Below are 12,902 nucleotides of genomic sequence, written 5' to 3' on the forward strand. Positions count from 1 at the left end.
GTGAGTCCAGGACAGCCAAGGCTACACAGAGAAACCCCGTCTCGAAAAACCAAAAAAAAAAAAAAAAAAAAAAAGAGCTGTTCCACTAAGCCATATCCACAGCCCTTTTTATTTTGATAAAGAGTCTCACTAAGTTGCCCAGCCGGGCTGTGAAATCAGTCCATAGCCTGGTCTTGAATTTGCAATCCTCAGCCTCTATGAGGTTGAGATTAGAATCCTGGGCCTCCAGGCCTGCTGCAGGCAAGGTTTATATTCCTAGAAGGGCTGCATTGTTCCTCAGGTTCCACAGTGCCAGGCTGATGTGTGAAGTTGATGTAACAAGCTTCCATATCCCTGCTTCAGGAATTTGTTTTGTATGTTGTTCTTGGGCAGAGAACACAGCCTCCTAAACAGGCAAGGACAGTTACTATGCTGGGTCTCAGCCAAAAGGCCAAGAAGCAGTAATCTAATGGCTTTTCTAGGATACTGTGTGCTGTTGCCATTGTTCTCTAGACCTGGAATTGCTTAGAGGTATGAGCAAAAAGCAACTATTGTTTATATCATTGTGGCTCCTGGAGGGAGTTGAGTAAGTACTGGGTTCCTAACTCATGCAGTCTATACTGTCTGTTCTCCTGAGGTACTTGAGCAAGCCAGGGTGGAAGTTCCCTTGTTTCCCTTCAACATTGTGCAGTTGTTCTTTGATTCTTTTTCATCCATTTGCACTGAGGAGATAAAGAAAATAGTAAGTGGATTCTTCTGAATTGTTTGGTAACTTACAGCCTCTCTTCATTAAGAAAAGTAATGCACACTTGATTAAATTAACATCCTTTTCTCCATATTATTTCACATCTACCTCTTAATTCTGTTGTCTTTCCTACAGATGAAGACCAAGTGGGCAGAGATGTCATCTGTGTATGCTGGACCATTTATCAAAAATTTCAATGTCAGGACTCTGAAGAAGATATTTAACAGCTTAGGCACAGTACAGTCTATAACTCTTGTTCTTGAAACTTATTAGGTAAGATGAGATGAGAAAATTGAGATTTTGATCTTGCTTAGAAAAACCAGATGATTGTGTGGCTGTGCAGCTAACAAATCAGTGAAGTGAGCTTGATTGTCTCCACCTCTATCTGATGGGAATAGTAGCTGACCCATATATAATCAGTTTTTCCAGGTCTTATGTAGGCTAGTCAAAAATATGTCAGCTGAAGTCAGGCATGGTAGCACATGCCTTTAATTTCAGAACTCCAGGAGGTAGAGGCAGGAGGATATATGTGAGTTTAAGGCCAGCTTGGTCTCCATAGAGAGTTCCAGAACAGCCGGGGTTACAGAGAGAGTTGGTGTCTCAAAAACAACAATAATTACATGTTGTTTGAATATAGCTTTTGTGCCTTCTGATTGTGACATCACCTTTAAATGATAAAATATAATTTAAAAAAGAATAGTGGGTGGAGGGGCTGGAGGGGTGGTTCAATGGTTAAGAGCATGTATTGCTCCTCTGAAGGACCTGAGTTCGACTCCTAGCATCCAGATCAGGCAGCTCACAACCAGCACCAGGGGAATCAAACCCCAGACCTATAGCTGGGATTATAGGTGTATGCCTCCATGTACTGTATTCTCTTTCTCTTTGTCTCTCTCTGTCTTTGTCTCTCTCTCTATCTCTGTCTGTCTTTCTGTGTGTCTCTGTCTCTCTCTCTTTGTCTCTGTCTATCTGTCTGTCTCTGTCTCTCTCTTTGTCTCTCTCTGTGTGTCTCTGTCTGTCTCTGTCTCTGTCTTTCTCTCTCGAAAAAAAAAATTTTTACTTAGTATATTGTCAGAATACTGCTGGCTTGTTTTTCTTTTTTAATTCCCTACTCTCTTGGATTAAATTGTGTATATTGGATTTTTATTTACATAAATGTTCTTAAGGATTTTAATTATTTAGATCTATTTCAATAAAATACTTTTTTAGTTATTTAAATACTTACATATCTTAAAATTTATGTAGTTCAAAGGACTTAATAATTAAATTTCAATCTTTATGGTCATACAGCTTATCATAAGTAGATAAATGATTAAAGCCAACACCTGAAGGAATAGCATAAACATGAAAGATGACAAGGATTAAAACTAGAAACAGCATAACTATATCTATAGAAGCTGGATATGGTAGCATATGGAGACCTCTGCATAGTAGAGGTCAGCCTTATCTAGTTCTCAGTCAGCCAGACCTACACAACAAGACTTTTTCTCCAAGAAGAAAGAGATAGGTGTAGAATATTATATAGTAAGTAGTAATGATGGAGGCCCCCCCACCGAGTGGGAAGGCTGAATCAGCCAAGTAAAGGAGTAGGAGAAAATACCACTTCTTTTTTTTTTTTTTTTTAAGTTTTAAAATGTGGAACTGAGGAAACTCAAAACTTGGTACTATAATAACATAAAAATGAAGTAAAAACAAGGACTTTTTGTTCTTATAGATAAAAATATAGATATTATCTCTGAGAATAGACTTGGAATTGGGAACTTTGTGGCAAGAATATAACCAGTTATGTCTTCCTGTACCGTTTTGATGTCATTTTTGTATAATACCCATAATATGGAATTTATATTTCTAACCCTATAAGCTTGCATTAAGAACATTGATATTATCTACCATCATGACCACTCTTCTCTATAATCTTTATCATTCCAAACCAAAACTCCCTATAATTTTTGAGTATCAATCTCTTATTAGATTTGTGGCTTGTACATATTTTTCCTATCTTGTAGGCTGCCTTTTACAATTCAGTAGTCTTAATGTGTAAAACCTTTTAATTTTGATGAAATCCAGCTTGTCCTTATTTTCTCCTTTGCTACTTGCCTTTGGTGTCATTTGCAAGAAATTGTCCAAAATAATTTTTTCATAAAACTTTTCTATAGGCGGGGTTTTCTCCATGGTGATGTGTGCTCTGATGATTATAGTGCTCTAGGTCCTGTGAGTCATAGGCAGATAATTTGAAGCTGTAGCCTATCCAGTGGAAGATTGGAAAGCTCTCTGTCTAAAAACCAAGTTAAAGAGACATCTGAGAATCCCTGCCTGTGACAAACATGAATGACCTTAGTGTTTTGTAATAAATATGAAGATCAAGTTAGATAGTGATGAATTTGCTAGTTTTCTTTGTAGTATCATCCTGTTTACTCAGGTAATTAGTTTTATTCCTTCACAAGTCTCTGATGGGGTTGAAGACCAGATAATTTAGTTTTATAATTATGCTTAATTGTTTAGGGGTTAAGGTGTTTTTAGGTCTAGGTAGATGTTTTAAGTTGATAGAGATATGATAGAGATTGATTTACATTCAGAATTTTAGACACACCAAGATAAGAAAGATGTTTTCGCCAAGGCTGCCAAATACAAATAGCCAAAACACTATGAATGTAACATTAATATGATTCCTGATTGTTTCATGGTTCTTCTTATTATATGTAGTTTATTGTATATATGTATAATAATATAAATATATGTGTAAAAAAGAGAAATAATATAAAAATAGACATTTCTAGGGGAAAACATTAAAGTTACTCTCTGAAAACCAATTCCTGGACTTTGATGATTTCACTTAAAGTTGAATAACAATCTGGAACTCATTGCCTGTCTGGCCTATCACATAAAAGGGCATCCATTGTGGTTTGGGTCCCTTCCCAGCCCCTCCTGTTAGTAGTTTGAGTTGTAAAGTAACAATGGCAAAATAACTTTTTCTTTCTGCAGCCTTACTTTTTTATACAGTATGAAGTCCAGGAAGCTGCTCAGCTGGCTATAGAGACCATGAATGGCACTCTGGTAGAAGGTTCCTATATCCGGGTAGGGTGGCTGAAGTCTAGGCAAGGTTTACCACAGCCTGTCTGTTGGGACACTCTGGAGATGCCCTGGCATGGAACAGTGTAATAAATACCTTCAGTTAAGACTCAATATAAAATGGCCTACCACACAACAGGGACATATGCTCAACCATGTTCATAGCTGCTTTTTACATAATAGCCAGAACATGGAAACAGCCTAAGTGTCCCTCAGTAGAAGAATGGACTAAGAAACGGTGGTACATTTACACTGTGGAATACTACTCAGCTATTAAGAACAAGGAATTCCCGAAATTTGTGGACAAATGGATTGATCTAGAAATTATCATAATGAGTGAGTTCACCCAGAAGCAAAAAGAGGCAAATGGTATATACTCGCTTATATATAAACTTTACTTACCAAGAAAGTGGGTCAGAGGAGAGGACATCCTATTGAGACTTTAGGCGAGAGTAGCATGTAAGAATGGGGAAATAGTAGGATCCACAGGGTCCTGGAAACCTACAAGAAGAACTTTATGACAGGCAGATCTGGGTCCTGGGGTCCTCCTCAAACTAAGGCACCAGCCAAGGAGAATATAGGCAGTAAGCTTAGAACCCCTACCCAGACCTAGCCGATGAACAGGATATTCTCCACCGTTGAGTGGAGAGTGAGATCTGACTCTCACACAAACTCTGGTGCCCCTTTTCTGACCATGTCCCCTGGATGGGGAGGCCTGGCGGCACTCAGAGGAAGGATAGCTAGTTACCAAGAAGAGACTCGATATTCTAAGAGCGTATATAGGGGGAGGAGGTCTCCCTCAATCACAGACATAGGGGAGGGGAGAAGGGGGAAGTGGGAGGGAGGGAGGAATGGGAGGAAACAGGGGAAGGGCTAACAATCAAGATGTAATATGAATAAATTAATAAAAAAATTTTTTTAAAGTTATATGGTGTCTCAAAAAAAACCCCAAAAAGTTAAATAAAATTATATTAAAAGTTAATTAAAATTAAAAAAGACTCAATTAAGTTGTTTATAAAAATCAGTCTGGCCTAGCATAGGATCTTCATTGTATTCCTTATTAATTATCCTTATCCCTGAATGGCTTGTTCTGAGTGGCTATTCTAGTCTGCCCATTCCTTTAGCTTTGAAGGAGGTAAGATGGTGGTACTTGTGAAATTCTTTTTGTTCTAGTTAAATTTCAATGGAGGGAGGAAGCAGAAAACTGGAGAAAATATATATGGAAACATGTATTTATAATTTTGTGTCTATCAGTTAAATCCATAATTGGTTCTGTGAAGCACTTATTGGCCTCTGCATGGATTAAGAAGCTGCAAAATTAACTTATTGATGTACAGCATGACTAAGGGTTAGTTAAAATGGTGACTTTGTACCACTAACACCATCTTTCCTTGGTTAGGTGCACAGGCTTGTGAAAGAACTCACCTTGGAGTGTGACATGCTTGTGAATGAGCTAGAGCAAGATTCTGAGAACCAAGGTACTATATATGTGGCTGGAATAAGGGAAACTTAAAGAACACCTGTTGGAGCCAACCTCTTTCCCGGCCTGGAAGCTGTGATCCTGTCTAAAGATGTTAAAAGTAGAACGCAAGGGCCGGAGAGATGGTGGTGCTCAGTGGTTAAGAGCACAGCCTGCTCTTCCAAAGGTCCTGAGTTCAATTCCCAGCAACCACATGGTGGGTCAAAACCATCTGTAATATGATATGATGCCCTCTTCCAGCCTACACGCAGGGTACTGTATACATAATAATAAATAAATAAATCTTTAAAAAAAAGAAGTAGAAGTAAAAAAAAACTACTGTTTCTTGAGTGAGTCGATACTATTAAATGTATAAAACTCTTGAAAGAGATTGAAGATGGTGATAACATGAGATCAGAGAAGGGATTCACCAGTCAAACTCTCCTAGAGTAGCCTAGGCTAGAGCGTCTAATTCTATCCTATACCCATGACTTAACTTATCTATTGATCTGTTTTCCTGGTCCTCAATAACACAGGTTGGGATTTTTCTTGTTTTCAGAGTTTCAGTGCTCAGGTAGCCCTTGAAATTCTCAAAGGCAAGGATTGGAAGTTGAAAGGCAGACATGCCCTAACCCCCAGGCACCTTCATGCATGACTTAAGGACATATATCCTGACCCAGCAATGCCTATGGGGCTTCGGATTGTATCTCCTCTCTTGTCCTTTCATGTACTCCAGGTAAGTGACTGTGTCCTGGGGTCAGTGGGGAAGGTAGCTGCTTGGGTTTCTGGCCTTCTGCCTCTGGAGCAGGTAGGAAAGGCTTACTTCTTGACACTATACCCTTGAAGCCTTTGTTTGTTTTTCCTGTCCTGGCCCCACACCCATCTTATGTCACTCTCCAGCCTCCTCCAGCCCTGGCCATATTTGTTCTTCTCTCAGAGCTCACATACTTTTGCCTGTTTGATAACCACTAAAATCCCATTTTTATTTTTCAAAATGGTTCTGTAAGAAACTTGGAAGGACCAGTGTGGGAGATTGGAGAGCTGAGTAAGTCTTTGGAGATCTAGTTCAGGGTGTCCCAGAGTGTGGTTCATGTACAAGGTAAACTCTGGCTGTCATAGGTAGACTTTTATTGTTGTCTCCACTTAAACTTAGGACTTATATTGAACTGTTCAAACATGTCAGACATGAGATTAGGCAAAATTAAAAGCAAAAATTGACTCATTTTGAAGGAAATGTATGCATAAAGGAGGCATACATAGAAGAGTAGAGAAGGAAGGCTGCTCTAAAGCTTAGGAAGCCTTGCTGTAGTGTCATCCTAAGCAGATGAGAGGCAGAGGTTAGAGCTGGTTCTTGGCTCATCCCTGGTCACAGAGACCCTTAATAGCAAAGGCCAGGCAGGGAACCTCATCAGTGTACAGCTCCCAATCTCAGGGCCCTGTTGGAAGATCCACTCAACAGAGTCAACAGCAGCTCCCTCTGCCACAGAGATCCTGAGCCACTTGAAGTCTGGCGAGTGGGCTAGAGTTTCAGACATATTTTATTCCAGAGCTCCCTGTAGTTTTAGAACCTGGGAAAGTAACTCCAGCTCCTCTAAAGGTGAACTAGAGGCTAAGAGTTCTCTTGCGACTTTGGTCCTAGACTCTGAAGGCAAACCACCCAGATACCCTGGCACTGGAGCCAGAGGATTGAAAAGCTCTACCACAGCCTGAGCCCAAGCACCCCTCTGTGTCATCCTACTGCCAAGAACCCATGATCTGATCCCTGAAATCTGGCTCAAGGAAAGACCTTTAATTGAATGATGTTCAGGCACACAATGAGGGTTTACATGAGTTCTTACCATAGTTCTAAAAAGGAGACATACATTCCTATTTTACTTTTATGTTTAAACTTATTGGTCCTTCTGATGCAGCACATCCCCTTTCAGAGCCTTAGGTCCTCTAACCTGAAGTAAGAAATAGGTACCTAATGTGACAACAGAAGGGCAAGGTGTCCCAACACAGGGCTCAGGCTTAGCTGTGATCAGGCCTACCCGCCTCATATATCAAAAGTATGTTCTTGACTTCCCTGTTCTTTCAAACCTCACTGGCATCTCTGCTTCGTAGGCAAAGCAACTTAAAAATGTCTAATTTTAAGCCTAACAAATACTGAAAGAGGCAGTGTGTGGATCTGATTCTAGCTCCTATTACATATATTTTAACAAGTGACCAAGCTATTTACTCATTATGGGTCTAAACTGGGAAGATGGTACAGATCTATAATCCCAGCATTTGGGAGATTAAAGCAAGATTATGAGTTCAGAGCCAGTCCTAAACTACATTGTGAAAACATGTCTGAAAGCAAAATTCTCTTAAGAGGAATTTGTAGTAAATCAGTGATTTTCCCCCCAAAACATAAAGTATGATACTTTACTTTTTAAAAAATTAATGTTAAGGGGCTGGAGAGATGGCTCAGAGGTTAAGAGCACTGGCTGCTCTTCCAGAGGTCCTGAGTTCAATTCCCAGTAACCACATGGTGGCTCACAGCCATCTATAATGAGATCTAATGCCCTCTTCTGGCCTGCAGGTGTACATGCAGACAGAGCACTGTATGCGTCATAAATAAATAAATCTTTAAAAAAAAAAAAAAAAAGTAATGTTAAGTTCTAAAATATGTGTGAGGGGGTGCTTTTTGGAGTATTTTTCTTTATTATACTTATTCATTGATCTTGGGGGGAGGTGCATACATGTGCTCAGATCATCAGTCATTGGTAAATGCCTTCACCCATTGAGCCACCTTGCCACCTCAAACTGTGTTGTTTTAATGTAAAAAGCTAGATTTAGTACTGCATACCTGTAATCTCAGCACTTGGGAGGTAGAGACAGGAGAATAAGGAGTTTAAGGCCAGCCTTGGCTACTTAAGAAACCTCGGCCACTGTGGGCTATATGTTTGAGTAACATCACCTTAATTTGGGGGGAAGTTGTTGAAGTTCTGGTCTGTGCTGTTGACTTGGGCTTTCTGTCCTTCATCTATGCCTACAATTTGTAGATTTTGTCTTTTTCTGTGTTTTCTTTTGAAACAGGCTCTCTCCCCATAGTCCTGGCTATTGGGATTAAAGGCATGTGCCAGCACACCTGGCTAGATTTGGTCTTTTCATGTTGTCCCACAGTTCTTTATATTCCTTTCATATAGTTTTGTAATTCTTTGTTTGCATGGTCAAATTCTTTTAATGTGTATATATGTGAGTTTGTGCGTGTGTCACATGAGTGTGAGTGTCAGCGCCAAAAGAGAGTAGCCGATCCCCTGGAGCTACTTGATGTAGGTACAAAGAACTGAACTTGGAGCCTCTCCAAGAGCAGTAAATGCTCATAATCACCATCTCTTCATCCTTCATCCCTCTCCTTTAATTTCAGCTCCTAATATTATCTGCTTGATCCCTTGTGGAAAGGCTTTCCCCTGAGTTTCCTAATTCGGTTACTTTTCCTGTTTCATTATAGCTACCTCTTTACTGAATTTGGTTTTCAGATCTTAAACTGTCTTTTCATTTCATTCAGCCACATATTTGTATTTTCCTGGATTTATTCTTATCCTCTGTAAGTTCACTTGAGTTGTTATTGTTATCTTCTGTAAGTCTTTGATGGTGTTTATGATTGTTCTAGTACTGTCCTGTGATCCTCTGGGTAGTTTGTATTGGAGAATGTTTCTATAGGGCTGGTGAGTTCTGAGGGGACATAATGTCTTGTCCTTTCATATTTGTGTTTTGGCAATGTGACTTGGTCATGGAGACATTTTTGTTCGTCGTATGTCTGATTCTAGGCTGCCTCTGTTGACTGGAAGTTTTGTTTTGATTTTGTTGTTGCCCAACAACCTGATTTCAGATCAGGTATCAAGGGTTGCTAGTCAATCCTTCAGATACTCAATGTTGATTTCTGGAGTGGATGAACAAGGGTGATTCCAGTTCAGTGGTGATCAAAAAATGTAGACGGGCTGGAGGCTGTTGGGTGAGCCAGAGTCTTGGGTACTCACCAGGCTAAGCCAGAGTATAGGCTGTATCACTAAAGGTGGGCCTGAGGCTTACAAACATGGCAGGTAGGTGAGCTTTCAAGATACTCATCAGACTCAGCCAGGACACAGGATACCAAGGCAGAGAAGTTGAAGATGGTACAGGTAAGAAGAATCCTGGAGACTCAACAGACTGGGCCAGTGCAGAGAATGTTTTGTCCACTCTAGGCCCCTAGATTTGGCATGATGCAGGCGGGCAAGGATCTTGGAGACTCACTAGACTGGGTGAGCACATGGGACTCTGCCAAACCCTGAATAAATATTGTGCTACATACACAGACTCTGTCAGAAAAAAATTATTCAAATCTGTATTGAGTACAAATGTGGCCATAATGCCTGTTTTAAGTTAACTTACCAAGGTCATACAACTAGTAAGTTTATCTAGAAGATTTGAACCACAATGATCTGGCTCCAGAGCCATGCATAAAAGGCTAGTACTTACTACACAGCAGGTTAACAGTCTGTTATTTTCTGCCTGTCTTGCATCAAAGAGCTCCCTCAGCTCTCTCAGACACATTCATAAAAAGGTGGCAGTGAAGCAACGGGTATTAGATGGCTCCTCAGTTGTAAGCACTCTCCAGTGACATGCACTGTTAAAGAAGTAGTATTATAAAGTTTTTCAGATAGTACTAACAAAGTCTTAAAATGAAAAGGCTAACACTAGTTTCTAAGGACTCAGAGGGGAGATTTTCATTACTGAAATCTGGCTACTTGCCACTGTATGCCTTAAACAAGTTATATCTGAGCCTGTTTCTTTGCTTTGAAAATGAATACTTGTATCGTTGAGCTGCTTATCAAGTGTTTAAAACTGCCCATACTTGATTTGTAGTAAGTGCCCAGTGAATACTGGTTCTTACCATGCTTCTTTAAAACTTCATGACATTGTAACTTAAATGTCTTAGAGTCTTATATTTGAAAAAAAAATAAGGCTTGACATATGTCATCTCTTAAGCACCAAAGCTAGGATATGAATCAGGCTTCTTCACTGAGTACCCCCTCCAGCACGCAGCTTTCCATAAACCTGCCTTAGTGTATGGCACATGCCTACTTAAAAACTTCATCCCATGCATTTATCCCTATAGGTAAAACATGTCTCTATTCTTTACTTATTGCAGCACTTTCGGATCACACCCTGGCCTAGGACTGATGAAAATAAAAGAGGAAGAGGAGAGTGACAACCCAAGCATGGGAGTGTGAGTCTTCTCATGCTTTCCAAGTGCCATTTCACACACAGGAAGTATGACTATACTACAGCCTTTCAAGATGAGGGCAAGCTGTCTATCTTGCAGACAGCTTTGGTGAAAAGTGGAGATACCAGCCAAAGTATATTGTCATGTTCAAAATTTCAATAAATATACAAAATTAAAAACATGTCCTCCTAAGACATAGTGAGGAGGAAATGAGTTCTTTGTGTCTGAGTTTGTTTATACAGGTAGAGATTGGTTCCTGTAGCACTACCATGAGATGGCATATACTGAGAAGACAATAGAAGAAATCCAGCTAGTTTGTCAAATTTCTATCAGGAGTCAACTGCTGAACTGTTGACTCCTTGGCATCTGTCATAAAGGTAAAGAGAGGCTAAAGTGTACATTGACAAGAGCAAAGACAGCGAGACTCTTAGCTTTGTAGTCAAAACCCACTTTTAATCCCATGTTTGGGAATCCCTCCTTCTTGGGATACAGCTGCAGCCATCACTCTTCACCAGCAGGTGTCCCCATCAGACCAGGGCGCCACTTGGAAATGGAAGCTTCAAATGCAGAAAACAGTTAGAAAGTGACTCTGACTGGTAACACTGTCGGAAAGCTGGAGCACAGGTCCACAATTCCTAATTTTGTAGATACTAACTGCTCCAGAGAAAGTGTCACACAAAAAACCTTGCTTTGTATGCTCAGATCCTACAATTTCACATGAAGAAGGGTAATGAGATGCTTATCCAAAAAAAAAAAAAAAGTGCACAAAGTAGACACCACGGGGTTCTTACAAAGGTATGAGTGTGCCCATGCATCCCTTCAAATCCTAGCTTTTTAAAATTAGGTTGTTCAATTTAAGCTAAATACTATTAGTTCAGGAATAGAGACGCTGGTATCTTATAGAATTATGTGGCTTTTTGAAACAGGGTCTCACTATGTAGATTATGCTGGTCTCAAACTCGAGAGATCCACCTCTTTGCCTTCTGGGATGGAAAGCATTTGCCATCTCATCTAGCTTTCAGAATTTACTGTGGAGATAGATGAAGTTGAGTCATAGTTGTGCATGTGTAGGGCTAAAGAGCAGTTTTATAGTTTTGATTCCTGTTGTATAGGGGAAATATACAAAGCTATGCATAGCATTGGAACCAAGCCTGGAATACTATGTGCCAGGATGTTGATAGTACTTCTAAGTAGTAGAACTGGAAAATCATGTTTTACAAAATGCTTTGATATGTAAGGTTCTATTTAAAACAAACAAAACAGGCAGGCTTGGTGGTGCATGCACTCTGGAGGCAAAAGCAAGTGGATCTGAGTTTGAAAGCCAAATCTGTCTGCATAGTGAGTTCCAGTCCACCAAGGCTACATAGTGAAGCCCTGCTTTCAAAAAACAAAAGCTGCATCATTACTTGCTTCATAGTTAGGGAAAAAGAGAATTCTGAAACTTTGGTGCTGGGCACTTAGGGCAGTGTTTAACCTTTAAAATATAGCCTGTGTAAGACTGGGCCCTAAGTGAAACCAAGTACGGGAGTTTGATTTGAGGTCATGACACTGTTTCCTGGAGCCCCTCTGCAGGAGGAAACTTGCATTGTGCTCACTTAAGCTTCCTTTCCAGCTGGGGCTCAACTGATTACCTACCCCTCGAGGCTTCTGTCCTGAAAGACAGTGCCTCTTGTGAACATGGTGTATTAGAACTTCAGCTCTGTTGCTGTGTATTTGGGTCATTCTGACCCCACAGCTGTACAGGGCTAGTAAACACCTACTTTTAAGTATGAGACTTCAGAGTTCCAGTTCGTAGAAAATGTCAAGAACTATTTTCCTATGAGACCCTGTTTAGAATGGAAGATCTTAACCTACTTCATGGTTGTTAGGAAGGTTAAATTAGCAAAAGTCCAGCCTAAGTATTCAGTAAGTGGCAAATGGAATTTTGCAAACTGTTGCAAGAAGCTATTAAAGCTCTCTGAACCTAGGGCACTCCTCTAGCTCCTAAGACTCAAAAGGCTATTTCCTTCAGGATGGATGAAGGTTTCCCCGAGCCCCAACTGCAGAACTGAAGAAATGGACATGGCCCACAAGCCTCTGAGAATTCTGCACACTGTGTTCTTCCAGCTGATGCTCCCACCTTTTGGAAACCAAAGCTGCCAACTTGGCCTCTTGCAAAACACACATTCCATTCATAAGTGCATTTGTGCATTGTTCCTCCCACACCCTTCTAGACAGCCAATGCTGCCTTGGGGAAAAGGCAACCCAAGAGGTTTTTACAGAACTCTCAGTTTGGGTTTGCACTCCTGTGCTTATATTGGGGTTGTTCAGAACACTAAGCCACACTTATTTTTATTTCCTTGCCCCTCTGAAAATGACTTCTTATAAGATAGGAAACAGCATACATTTAAAATTTCAAAGACACTTCCAGCTACTCAGAATCA

General features: G+C 40.2%; 1 protein-coding gene and 1 non-coding gene across 2 annotated transcripts in view; one reads left to right on the forward strand and one right to left on the reverse strand.

Moving 5' to 3' along the window:
• The window catches only part of Rexo5 (RNA exonuclease 5), a 51,874-nt gene extending 39,067 nt beyond the window's left edge, over positions 1–12,807 (forward strand). The window contains 11 exon segments of the mRNA XM_051147174.1: positions 617–721; positions 860–997; positions 3,704–3,796; positions 5,190–5,370; positions 5,570–5,599; positions 5,786–5,985; positions 6,889–6,908; positions 6,910–6,970; positions 6,972–6,999; positions 10,401–10,482; positions 12,491–12,807. Of these exon segments, the coding sequence (XP_051003131.1) occupies positions 617–721; positions 860–997; positions 3,704–3,796; positions 5,190–5,370; positions 5,570–5,599; positions 5,786–5,985; positions 6,889–6,908; positions 6,910–6,970; positions 6,972–6,999; positions 10,401–10,482; positions 12,491–12,530 (978 nt within the window). The 3' untranslated portion in view covers positions 12,531–12,807.
• LOC127190235 (U2 spliceosomal RNA) lies at positions 260–442 on the reverse strand. The gene has a single exon (XR_007830735.1). It is a non-coding gene; the product is annotated as a U2 spliceosomal RNA (small nuclear RNA).
• Positions 12,808–12,902: the final 95 nt, after the last annotated feature.

The sequence above is a fragment of the Acomys russatus genome, chromosome 5 (genome assembly GCF_903995435.1).
Source record: "Acomys russatus chromosome 5, mAcoRus1.1, whole genome shotgun sequence".
Classification (NCBI taxonomy): Eukaryota; Metazoa; Chordata; class Mammalia; order Rodentia; family Muridae; genus Acomys; species Acomys russatus.